This window comes from Sphaeramia orbicularis, chromosome 24 (assembly GCF_902148855.1).
Source record: "Sphaeramia orbicularis chromosome 24, fSphaOr1.1, whole genome shotgun sequence".
NCBI classification, from domain to species: domain Eukaryota; kingdom Metazoa; phylum Chordata; class Actinopteri; order Kurtiformes; family Apogonidae; genus Sphaeramia; species Sphaeramia orbicularis.
This window is the reverse complement of record NC_043979.1, coordinates 50,042,614-50,055,998: the sequence shown is the minus strand read 5'-3', so window position 1 is coordinate 50,055,998 and position 13,385 is coordinate 50,042,614. Positions and strand designations below refer to the sequence as shown.

At 41.2% G+C, this 13,385-nt stretch overlaps 1 protein-coding gene across 1 annotated transcript; it reads right to left on the bottom strand.

Moving 5' to 3' along the window:
- Positions 1–1,787: 1,787 nt before the first annotated feature.
- Positions 1,788–6,686, bottom strand: taf1b (TATA box binding protein (Tbp)-associated factor, RNA polymerase I, B). The gene is made up of 15 exons (XM_030129301.1): positions 6,564–6,686; positions 5,862–5,960; positions 5,680–5,767; positions 5,411–5,508; positions 5,248–5,334; positions 4,498–4,612; positions 4,207–4,369; positions 3,988–4,087; positions 3,658–3,805; positions 3,377–3,551; positions 3,255–3,292; positions 3,093–3,180; positions 2,687–2,757; positions 2,368–2,608; positions 1,788–2,279 (listed from the first exon to the last, which is right to left on the bottom strand). The coding sequence occupies exons 1-15, from the start codon at positions 6,579–6,581 to the stop codon at positions 1,886–1,888; spliced, it is 1,923 nt and encodes a 640-aa protein (XP_029985161.1). The 5' UTR covers positions 6,582–6,686; the 3' UTR covers positions 1,788–1,885.
- Positions 6,687–13,385: the final 6,699 nt, after the last annotated feature.

The following is a 13,385-nucleotide window of genomic DNA, read 5'->3' as shown; positions in this document are numbered from 1 at the left end:
CATTTTTATTCACTCTATTCATTATGTTCTGTTTTTGTTCAATTTATTCACTCTATTCATTATTTTATCTGTTTTTATTCATTTTTATTCACTCTATTCATTATTTTATCTGTTTTTATTCATTTTTATTCACTCTATTCATTATTTTATCTGTTTTTATTCATTTTTATTCACTCTATTCATTATGTTCTGTTTTTGTTCATTTTTATTCACTCTATTCATTATTTTATCTGTTTTTATTCATTTCTATTCACTCTATTCATTATTTTATCTGTTTTTATTCATTTCTATTCACTCTATTCATTATTTTATCTGTTTTTATTCATTTTTATTCACTCTATTCATTATTTTATGTTTTTATTCATTTTTATTCACTCTATTCATTATTTTATCTGTTTTTGTTCATTTTGTTCAATCAGGAATTAGACACTTCTTTACATTTTTTCTCCTTGATCATTTCACTTCAAATAAATATTATATTTCACTATATTTAGTTTATTTCAATATTATTCATCTTTTATTTTCTAGTTTTATTGACATTTTTACTTCTTCTGAGTTTAGTTTCTTGTATCCATTATTATTTAATCTGTCGTTAGTTTTGTGTCTCTTCTGTTATTTTACTTTTTTTTTTTTTTACCAGGTATAAATGACTGTTTTCATTAAGTTTTTATCAAATGTCTAATTTGTGTCAGATGCGGTTTTTTCTTGGTTGTTTTCGGTTTAATCTGTTGTTTTTGACACTTTTACTCCTTTAACCTTTTACTCTTTTTCTATTCCATATTTATTTATATTTTCTTAGTTTTAACTTTTGAGGTTTGTTTCATTTCGTCAACTACGTTTTTCCTCATTTAATTTTTATTTTTCGATTCTCAAATGAAATTGTTTTTTATTTAATTGTTTCACTGACTTTTCCACTTATGTTGTTGTTTCTTTCTGGGTTGGACTTCCTCATTAAAGCTGTTTGTTCTTTGTTTCTTCAGCTTTTACCTGTTGGTTTGCGCAGGCCTCTGTCGCCTCCTGCTGGTCGATCACTGTCATCGACACAAACTGGTGTTTATTGTTGAACCTGCGGAAAAAAAAGAAAAACCACGTTAAAGCAAACAGTTCATCTGCCATTATTTCAAACACCATGTGAACAGGAGATCAAAAGTTTTAAAACCATCAGAGCTGAAACAAGTAATCGATGAGGTGTTTGAAGCCAATGCAAAAATTCACGATTCGATTAATCGACTGGAATTGAAGGGAAATATTCTCTTGCACTTTTCCTCAATTGAAGCTTCATTGTGCGTCACAATAAGGGTCCGTGTGAAACTCAACAGTGGAACCAATATTTAACAGCAGAGAAATGAAGGAAACAAAGCTGAAGATTCAGAACTGTGGATGAATGATTTTTTTTTTATCACTTTGAGCCAATTGTTTCAGCTTTAATTACCATTAGAATTTATTTATGTAAATATCAACAGAAGGAAATTAAACGTCTGGATCATGGATTGGACAAAACGTGGAATGAAAGAAGAAAATAAAACCAGTTTTAAATATTAGAAGAAACGTTCTGACAAAACATATTAAATGAAATTAAAATATAATAATTTATTGGCTTACAGTCTGGTTTGGACCAACTCGATGTGTAAAGTGTCATGAGATAACTTTTGTTATGATTTGGCGCTATAGAAATAAAATTGGATTGACAAAAACAGGACGTCCTTCATTTCTTACCTGATTCCAAACATTAGGACAGATTTGGTTCTCGATGTCGTTTATGAGGAAATGAACGTCACTTTTAAACCCAAGTTTTTTTATTTTATTATAAAATAAAAAACAGATCAAGTCGACAGAACTAAAACAACTGAAGTTTCAGACGCTCCCTGAATGCACCACCAACACTTCAAAGTCCGTCTGGTGCTTTTTTTTTTCGTTTTCTTTGCCCTTGTGGCGTCACCGTCATCCCCTCCTTCGCCTTTGTCTCCGCCCCCAACCTCACCCTCGCCTTTGTCTCCGCCTCCATCCTCGCCCTTGTCTCCGCCCCCAACCTCGCCCTTGCCCTCATCTCCGCCCCCAACCTCGCCCTCGCCCTCTCCAGCCTGACGTTCAGGAACTTGGTGTGCTTTCTGGATTGGGGGGTTCTGGTGCCGAGGACCCGCCTCTCCACCCTCAGAACCTCTCTGTAGATCAGCGCCGGCGTCAGGTCCAGGACGAAGGCGAACAGCTGCAGCGTCCACACAAACATGCGAGGCAGCGTAGGCTCCGCCTCTGAGTAATGACCACCGTCGTGACAGGAGCTGAGGATGAGAAGCAGGACCAGAACCGCCGTCAGAACCACCGTTGGCACCAGACCGCACCGGGTCCATGATGGCGCCACCATCTCACCTGCAGTCTCGCAGTGCCGGGTGCCAGTACTGCTCATTGGTCGGTTTCAGGATGCCGCCCACCTGCGTTACCAGAAGATCCAGATTCTGACGGTGGAGACTGGGACCGTCAGCACCGTCCATGTCCCCCCAGAAGAACTGGAAGATGGACGGGGGTTGGACAGGACCATCGGAAGGACCAGAAGGACCAGATGGACCAGAAGTCAACTTCCTAAAACATGACTGAAGCTCATTGGACACTCCTGAAGAAAGAGAAGGAAGAAATATGAGAGAAGGAGAAGGAGAAGAAGAAGAACAGTAGATGATCACAGATGACCTACTCTTCCTTTTCATTGCTACATTCTCTGCTTGTCGATTGGAGGACAATAGTTTCTCTGGAATCCACTGTTTCCTGAAAAAAATAAAATAAAACAAAAACACAAGAATTGTTTGCAGAAAAACTAGAAAAATATTATAAAAGGTTCAGAAATGTCAAAGTCAGGCTGAAGCAGGAGTTTATGTCATTTTCATCTTGTTGCGTCACTTTCGTTTTGTTGCGTAGTTTTCGTCTTGTTGCGTGGTTTTGGTATTTTTGTGTCACTTTTGTCTTGTTGCATGGTTTTCATGTTGTTGCGTTGTTTGTCGTTTTTGTCTAGTTGCGTCACTTTCGTCTTGTTGCGTAGTTTTTGTCTTGTTGTGTGGTTTTGGTCTTGATACCAGACCGCGGTCTGGTGGGTGTGGCCTGACCTAGCGGCGTCGTTGTCCCTCCTCCTCTGGGCTCGGAGGACCGCCCCCTGCAGCAGACGGTACCACCTCCTCAGGTTGAAGGTCCTTCCTGTTGGACGCAGACAGCGCCGTCAGTCCAACGACAACCGCAGACGTGTCACATGACCACATACCTGTTCTCACCTGAGTGTGGACTCTGCGACGCTCGAGTAGACGATTCCCTGAAACACAGCAGGAGGTCAAAGGTCAGGAGGTCAAAGGTCAGGAGGTGGTCAGACAACAGGTGAGGAGATAAAAGCCATTACCATTCCACGTGGTCGTTGAGGCCGAAGATGAACTTCATGGTGACGATGATGATGGCCACCGCCTGGACGTCGTAATGTGGAAACTTCCGATGTAAGAAGGGGTCGTAGCGGTTCTGGAGAACGTCGTCCAGTTGAGCAAATTTCATCAATTCACAAACCCAGGGATAGAGATCATCTGAAACAGAAAACAGAAGGCTGACAGGAGGAACAGGAGGAACAGGAGGAACAGGAGGAACAGGAGGAGGAACAGGAGGAACCAGGTGAGTGTGGGTGTGGTTTACCGGGCAGGTTGACTTCCATCAGGTATCGCAGACACAGTGAGGCTGGATGGAGAAGACTCTGTCTGCTGATTGGAGGAAAGGCAGGAAGCTGCAGGAAGCCAATCAGGTTCTCCGTCTCCTTGTGGACCTGCTCATAGGGCGGGACTTTCTGGAAAGAAGAAAGAAACGCCTTCACATTGACTTTATTCATGGTGTTGGACATGGTCCGAGTACATCCTGTAAAGGTTCTCCTACTGGTGCAGAACACCTGGATGTTCTAACACCAACCTGCGAACCTTCTGATCACAGACACACCTGGAAAAAAAAACTGAGAACATGAAGGTTCCTGACCAGAACTTTGAAGATGACCGAGTCTGAGCCACTGAGCTTCATCTCCTCTGGAAAGGCCTGGAAAGTGTTGACGTACGGAACGTGGCCTTCATTCACCAACCTGGAGAACCAAGAACAGAAGAACTGTTACTACCTGTTCAGGTGGGTTTTAGGTGTGTTCTGTACCTGTTCAGGTGTGTTCTGTACCTGTTCTAGGTGTGTTCTAGGTATGTTCTGTACCTGAGCAGGTCACTGAGCGTCAGTCCTTGGCGGGCCCACACCAATCCCAGGTGCAGCAGGACCAGGGTCTTTTTCATGGTCATCAGGTGTGAAGTTCCGCCCCTCTGGTTCCTATAGGTGGAACCGTCCACAGAACTTGCATACAGAGACGCATCAGAATTATCTGAGACAGGGGGCGGAGTTAAAGGAGAATGAGCCGTTCTTAAAGAACCCAGTTTAAAGAGAACATGTGATGAAATGTGAAAGGATGGAGGTTCTGTTCTGTCGCATCCATCTGGAACATTTTTCTACCTGCGTTAGACGTGACAGAGCTGGCACGACTGGGCGGGAACATCTCACTGTCCGTCTCACTACCGGACACGACGGACAGGTCAGCGGCACTGTCCGAGTCCGAGGTCTGGGGACGCTGAGGACGACAAGACAACAGACGAATGAACCAAGGGTTCTAAACAACAGAGGAAGGAACCAGGAAGAAATCTGAAGCATCAGGAGGCACTGGACGGACTTAAAACTGGACTAAAACTGGATTCAAACTGGACTAACTGGACTTGGCTTCGTCTGAAACAGTGGTTCTTAACCCATGGGGGGGGCCCAGGGGGGGCGCAGGGCTTTGTCTGCACTGAAGTTACAAGTTGTGAAAAATATTCAAGGAAATAAGTTCAGGAACCACTGGTCTAAAATATTTCCAAACCTCAAACAGTGGAAAGCGAGCCTTTCACCTGCGGTGATGAAACCGTTCAGAACCGTCGGCTGACTTCCAAAACACCAGATCTATCTCAGACGTATGTCAGAAGACTTCTGACATAAACTACCGTCTGATAATTGAACCTGATGGTCTACAGGTGGATCCGTGTACGTGGTCTACAGGTGGATCCGTGTACGTGGTCTACAGGTGGATCCGTGTACGTGGTCTACAGGTGGATCCGTGTACGTGGTCTACAGGTGGATCCGTGTACGTGGTCTACAGGTGGATCCGTGTACGTGGTCTACAGGTGGATCCGTGTACGTGGTCTACAGGTGGATCTGTGTAGGTGACCTCACCGCTGTGCAGCTCCTGATGGGGGTGTTGGTGTAGGCCTGCTGACTTCTGTGTAGGTACAACATCCACAGCTGATGCAACACCTCGTCCTGCAACAACAACAGCCGTTACCGATGTCCACGGGATCCTTGACCTCTGACCGGGTCAATGAAACATCAACCAGACCTTAAAGTGTTTGGACACGCCCAGTTTGACCAGGGCGTCGGCCTGGTCCATCAGGATGAACTGGAATCCTTCGCAGACCATCCACTGGCGACCGCGCTCTGGAAACGACAGCATCAGGTTTAGTCTGAATTAAACGACAAATACAACCTGAACCTGATGACGACTCGATAAAGACGACCCCCTGAAGACTCCACTCTTCTTCTACTGTTTCAGTGTTACCTACATTCTTCCTCTTCTTCCAGATCCGACTGGTGGGACCAGACACTGACCTTGCTTTAGTTTCCGTTTCTTGGAGCTGATGGTGGACACTCGGCTGGATCCTGGGTTGAAGTTGGAGTCCTCCACCTCTTTGGTTCTCTGTTCACACACATTCCCGTCATGAACACATGCACAGACTCAGCACCACCACCTGCTGTCTGCCTGTGCTGCTGCAGCCTCACACTGTTCTTACCTCGATGACATTGTGACAGGACCTGCAGTAGAACCGCCCTTCGTCTGTCAGACCCCAGTCCACGGCACAACACTGAGCACAGGGTTCCTTAAACCCGGACTGAGGAGAACAAGGCTTCGGATTAGGTTTACGGGAGCAGACGTAGGTTTCTGAGAGAGGACCAAGTTTAATTCAGTTTTTACTTATTTACAACAACAAAAACAGAACTAAAACTAGATTAAACTCAGACTAAATTTGATTAAATCCAACTAAAATTGGATTCCACATGTATTTTTCATATATTAGATTAAATATAGAATAGGATAAATCCACTAAATCCTTCCTTCATCTTCATAGTTCTGAGAGTCAGTGTGAATCATAAATAAGAACCTAAACTATCTGATCTACTGAACTAGTTAACTACATGAATAAACTGTCAACATTTCCAGCTGTTAAAGTACTGAAATAAACCCACACTACGGATTATTTCTAAAATAACCTTTACTTTACATCTTCCATTTTCTTCTGCAGATTCGTAACATTTAAAATGGCGTCAAATAATAATAATAATAGTTTGAAAAAGGGGCTTATCCAGTTAAGTGTGTCCTGTTATTAATATTATGGACTTTAATGTCAACTGATAAAACATAAAACATCATAAATATGTTGACTTCCATTTCCAGACGTTACCGTTAAATTCCACATAAACACTACATTATTTACCGTGTATTCGTCGTCCATTTTCCGCTTAAATGAACTTTTAAACCGGTGTTTTTCCCTTTTTGCTGCCGTTTCTCCCCATGCCTCCGTTTGGTTTGGAGTTTCTTCTTCTACTACTTCCGGTTCAGCTGAAGACTTCAGGCTCTGCTGCCGCCATCGGCCTAAAGGAGAACTGCACCCCCTCCGGCCTAAAGGGGAACTGCAGCCCAGCTCCTGCGCCTGTGGTTTCCAGACAGGAGATCAGAAGATCACATGGAACTGAGTGGATCCTTTAGTCAGAACCCTGAGGAAATGGAGGTTCAAACAGCAGCACAAACACAGAAAAGAAATATTACAAGAAAACAGTAATAACAACAACAAATATTATATATACACAGGGTGAGGAAGCAAAATGTACAATACTTTGAGGCAGGGATTGAAAGACAGTGTATGACCAATTAGTTTATTGAAAGCCATGAGAATTTATTTGCCACAAGAAAATGTCCATAATAGAAAATGTTTTTATTCTATGTGTCCTCCTTCTTTCTCAATAACTGCCTTCACACGCTTCCTGAAACTTGCTGCAAGTGTTCCTCAAATATTGGGGTGACAACTTCTCCCATTCTTCTTTAATAGTATCTTCCAGACTTTCTGGTAATAGTTTTGCTCATAGTCATTCTCTTCTTTCCATTATAAACAGTCTTTATGGACACTCCAACTATTTTTGAAATCTCCTTTGGTGTGACGAGTGCATTCAGCAAATCACACACTCTGTGACGTTTGCTTTCCTGATTACTCATATGGGCAAAAGTTTGTGAAAAGGTATGGATAATAGTGTTAGGTATGATTATGACATCAGTATATGTTTGGGTTCAAAACAACTGACGTAGTGTCTGCTGAGAAAAAACAACTAAATGTTCAGTGTACATTTGGTTTCCACACCCTGTATGTATCTCAGTGGCGATTTCTCACAGACTGTAAGGGAAGGTCAGCTTCCCCTAAAATTACAAAAATTAAATGGTTAAATCTGTTCGGTTGTGTTGACATTTCATTGACTCCAAATGTGTTTGAATACGTTCATCTCACAGATGAGTTGGTTCAGAATCAGCTTTATCCCAGATCAGTGGGCTGGCTGTTGTTCACGTCTCCTTTTCTCCTCCATCTCTGCTCAGTGCATGTGTCTGCAGACTGTGGGACTGAGTGGAACTGTTTGTTTCACTGACTCTAAACTGGACGCTAATTGGATAAATGCCACGATGCTGTCCCGCCCCCGGACGCCGGGCGTCTCTGGGGGTGAATGGAGCTGTGGGCGGAGCTCTACCGGGCTGGACGCCAGAATCCCATGTGCTGATTGGAGGATCAATCCAAAGGCTGAATGTGGTTTGATTGACAGCTGTTTTCAGATCTGCTCCTTCACTGACACAGTTCAGTTTAATACCGTCACACATTCTGCCGTGAAATCACAGAAACCACTACGGAATTACTGGTTCATTTCTTGCACTGTAAATAAAACACACTCATTGGACTTCCTTGTTTCAGTTTAATATAATTTCAGCGTTTTCCTTGTTTCAGTTCCATAATTTCATCATTTCTTGTTCAGTTTAATCTGGTTTTGTAGATAGTTCAATCAGTCAGACTGTTAGGTCACAGTGAAAGGAGCATCTGTAGTTTAAAAAGGCTGAAGTCTGACACCCACAATGCACTGGGCCAAGGTCGTCTGAGCAGACCAGCTCTGCTGGACATTCAGAGGACACTGGTCCAGTCCTGGAAAAGACGCTGACTGGTACGATAAGGACACTGAGCATTTACTGAAAAAGGAACGGAGGGACCAATGTATGTTTAAAGAACTGGACAATTTTTTTTGATGTAAGCTGAAAATCAGCTTCCCCTGTCTGAAAGATGAGCAGCCGACACTGATATATATATATATATATATATATATATATATATATATACACACACACATATAAGGCCTGTAACGGTACATGTACTGAACCGAACTGTTTCAGTACACACCTGTTGGGCTCGGTCCACAGTTGTACCGAAACAGCACAGAATGTTGAGAAAAAGAAACAGGAACAGAAGACATTGTTCGATGCAGAACTTTAAATCCGCACAAGTTCCACATGGACATATGGAACTAGCACACAGTGACTTGAAATATGAAATAGCTGCTTCCATAAGGTTAAAAAAAACAAAACAAATGTGATGTGAACCTGAAGGGACCAGACTGCAGACCCTCCAGCATCAGTCCAGTCCAGTCTGGATCAGTTCAGGTTCAGGTGAACGAACAACCAGGAAAGAGACGACGAACGTTGTTTGCCACCTGTGAACTACAGTAGTTCTAAAACACTGACACTAGCTCTGTCTGTCACACACACACACACACACACACACACACACACACACACACACACTGTATAATAGAGGAATAGAACCTGGGAGTTGGAAGTTGGAAAGGAGTTGAAAGGATGTAAAGTTTCACGCCAGCGTTAGTTACGTTAGTTATGGACCGAACCCCCACCTATAACACCCCCCCCCCCCCCCCCCCCCCCCGCGCACCTCTGACCAAAAAAAAAAAAAAAACCCTCTGTGTTTTTGACAAGTCGCACCCTGCACACGCACACACGTACACAAAGTGTCCTAAACATTTTTTTCACTGTCCTAAAATAAATAATTAGGTTAATTTATTTGTCAGTGTTTCTCTTCAGTTCGTTCCAACAGAATACCAGTTTGCTCTCTTGTTAATGTTGAACTTCATGTGGAATTTTTTTGTTGTTCTTTTTCTGCAGAATGTGAACTGACAGAACTGGGATTAGATTTGTGTTGTTTGTTCAAAACTCCCTTTCAGGGAAAAGTGCAATACTAATGTTTAAAACACATTTAGTAATATTTTATTTTCTATTTGATTTATAGCAGCAGAATTATATTATTCCTGTTTTCCTATATTCTGTTGCCTCCAAAAATTTGTGGAAGAATGTTCAAAAATTCATTAAAGACATTTTGAGGGGTTTTCTTTCTTCCCGTACCAAGCTGAAAAAAACCAAACCGTGGCTTTGAAAACCGAAAACGTACTGAACCGAAAATTTTGTGTACTGTTACAGGCCTAGAAATTACACATTAGAAAGTAAAAGAAACAGCAAGTATCAAAGTAGTAAATAAATATATAATATAATGCACACAATATCTATCTGTCTGTCTGTCTATCTATCCATCTACCTACCTATCTATGTATATATAGTTTAATAATCACAGTATAAAAGTTATAATAAAGTGATAACAGTAACAGTAGTCATAATGACTTATGAGTAATGAGCAGGGCCGTGCACAGAGCTATAAAGGGGCAGGGGCTCAAACTTCCAAAAGGGCACATGAAAACGAATAACCACCAATTACAAAGGTCACAATTAGCAACAAGCAACATTATTAATCCACAGCAAGTCAAACATCAACCACATGGTCCAGATCCATGTCCTCAGTCCTGGTTCTGTCCCCCTTAGCCCTAACACAGGCTGTGCACCTTCTGCACATACTCTGGATTCACCTCCTGATCCTATCTGGGGGATGTTGTCCCACTCTTCCTGAAGGACCTGGATGAACATCTGGCAGTTGCCAGGAACTGGACGCCTAGCATACACGGGTCTACAAGAAGATCCCACAGATGTTCAATGGGACTGAGATCTGTGACGTGCAGTGGATTCATAATGTTGCTTGTTTCTAAATGTGAACTTTGTTGAACTAGCCTTCGTCATATTTTTCGTTCTCCTCTGGATACTCATCCACTGTCTTGTTGTTTGTTGTATTTTGTTTGTTAATTAAATGTTTTTTAAGAACAAGACAGAATTTGTTTTCATCTTTAATAAAATGGTGTGAAATGGCATCACATAGAATATGTGATCAGTTTATTTAGATGTTCAGTTTCTATAGAAGTGTAAATACAGATGTAATGTGTAGAAGTTTGTGTGTTCATACTCTGCACAAATCTAAATCTGACCAGGTGTCTTTTTCTCATTTCAGTCCAAATATCTCATCACACTTAAAATCAGACAAAATCACCTACAGAGGAACTTTTCAGTGAGATAGAAGAACTGGGTTTTAGACAATAGATCTGGAAAATCTGATTTCAACAAATCTTAGTAAGATCATTTTCACTTGTTCCATTGGCAGATTTTTTTGCTTAATTCAAGATTTTTTTTGCTCAATTCACCAAAAAAAATCTGCCAGTGGAACAAGTGAAAATTATCTCTGTAAGATTTCTTGAAATCAGATTTTCTAGATCTATTGTCTAAAAATAAGTTCTTTTATCTCCCTTACAAGTTCCTCTGTAGGTGATTCTGTCTTATTTTAAGTGTGATGAGATATTTGCACGAGTAAATGAGAATAATACACTTGGTAAGATTTGGATTTTTGCAGTGGAAGTCCAAGACAAATTCTTAAAAACATGTTAAATTATGTATAAAAGCATGAGAGTGAATGTTAAGAACTAGAAATACCTTCATTTTACATCTGGTTTTACACCTACTTTTACAGTGAAACATTGAATATTTCGTTTCTTTTCATTCTAGGACATATTTATGATGATATTTAGGTTTTCCACAGTTCAGACAGAACCATGTAGAGGAAGTGTTAACCCAAGACAAACCACTGAACATTACATGATAAGAATAAAGTTTAGACTGTAGTATTTATAGTTATATCATTTAACATTGAGCAGGTTGATGGGAATATTTGTGGAGGTTTGTGGTTATTTCAAATCAGATTCACTCCAGATGTTTGAGGCGAACACAGATATTACGATTATGGATCCAACAGTTTGTGAAACAAAAGCAGAAATGTCAAAGTGTTGGCACTGATGAAAGAGTCGAGGATTTGACCTGAGTTTTATGACTCTGGTACAGCAGAAGGACCAGATTTAGGTACTGGATGAGAAGAAGACTTGGATGTGTTTTCTTCTTAATTTCATATCAGTTTATATCAGAATTTAATTACTTCAGCACATTTGAACCCATTCAGACCCACTGGTACTTTTATGGCAGCTTCTAAAGGACTTTTTTCTCTCTTTTTAAAGTTTCTCATGTGATTTATCACCATTTATTCTAATAAAAACTTCTGTGTTTTGCATTTTTCAGTGTAAATCACTTCCTTTACTCTATATTTAATTTACTGATCATGTAGATGTTCATTAAAGCTCAGAGTAAACTTAAAGGTATTCTGCAAAAACAGAAAACTGCAGAAAAATGGACTGTTTCAGTAGGTGAGGACTATTAGCATGTGTTCCAGTTCTGTGGCTGAAACTCCAGTTTGTGGAAGTCCAACAGAAGCAGATGTGTGTGAGTGCTTCAGCAGGACTCAGACTCAGGTGGACACCAGCTGTTACAGTGGGCTGGTCTGGAGCTAAGGCCACGACCTGACCATGACACTGACCATCGGGTTTAGAACCAGAACTACAGCTGGAGAAGAACAGGACCAGGACCAACACAGACCAGGGAATGTTCTGGGCAGAGAGGGGGTGGACTCTGACGGACCTGGAACCACACAGAGTCCCTCCTCCTCGTTCATTCTCCAGACCAGGACATGTATGTGTGTGTGTGTGTGACACAGATGACAGGCACCATGAGCAGGTCCAGTCACAGCCAAAATAAACCACTCGTAACATTTATTATCATTGATCAAAATTTTAGTCACGAAAATTTTAGTCATGCAGTTTTTTGCGCAAAAAAACAAAAAAAATGAGTAAAAAGGGCACCTGTAGGCAGAGGATCAAAGCAGCAGGGGCTCAAGCTCCCCCGGCCCCCCGGACGTGCCAGGTAATGAGCACTGTAGGTATGGAAATAATAATCATGATAATAAATGCTATTCTAATGGTAAATTTTATCAGGATATGGACACAAAGTCAGTATATACAGAGGAATGAGGTCAGACTGAAAATGAAAAAGTCCGTTTATTGCAGGAACAAAGTTGTAATATTTAGGGTGGAAAGTCATAGTATTTAATATGTGGGGGAAAATGGACTTCTTTACTGCTGTCATGACATGGTTCATTATTCATGCCATATGTTCTCTGTGTGTGACATCTACAACTGCATGACACCCTGACCTGGGAAGGGAGTTCTGGCCTTGATTTAAAACCCAAACACCTAAATGTCTGGATGTGTAGATAAGATGATGGCGCCTACACTCTGGATAGGATCCAGGCAAGGTTAGGGTGAAGAGGTCACAGGGACCTCTTCATGGAACAGAGAGGGAGTCGCATGGAGTGGTACGATGTACGTACAGGGTGAGGTACGAGCTAGAAGCGGATGGACCGGGTTTTATAGTCTTTAGTTTTTCCCATGTTTAATCAGACTCACTAACAGAGTTTCTCTGTGAATGACTTCTCAAATAAATGATCATGTATTTCAACTCTAACTTTCTCTCCTCTTCTCTGAGTGAGTGGTCCGCTGAACATTTCCACAACTAATACTACTTTTGTGCACACATATATATATATATATATATATATTCTATATAAAATATAACAGTTACGTACCCCCCACACACACTCCAACAGTCCCAACCCTAATGCACCTCCTACTCCAACAAATATATATAAACATACACACGCAAAATGAATACAGAAAATAAAAAATATATATCTTCAGTTACAATGAGAAATTGTTTGTGTCCATTTTTTAAATACATAAGACAGGCTGCTGTATTGTATAGTATTGTCTCTTATTTTCTCTAATGTCATCAAGTTCATCAGGTCTTTAATCCAGAGATTGAATCTGTCTTTAAACAGAATGAGCTGACGAGTTAAAGCTGCTAAGGCCAGATTTCGACATTTTTGATTCACATACTATGGTCT

What these genes read in the sequence shown, in the direction of transcription:
- taf1b (XM_030129301.1), bottom strand. An exon ending in CCTGTCACAATGTCATCGAG is followed by an intron (nt 5,768 to 5,861) that starts GTAAGAACAGTG and finishes GTGTGTGAACAG; the next exon opens with AGAACCAAAGAGGTGGAGGA. An exon ending in CTCTGTCACGTCTAACGCAG is followed by an intron (nt 4,370 to 4,497) that starts GTAGAAAAATGT and finishes CCCCTGTCTCAG; the next exon opens with ATAATTCTGATGCGTCTCTG.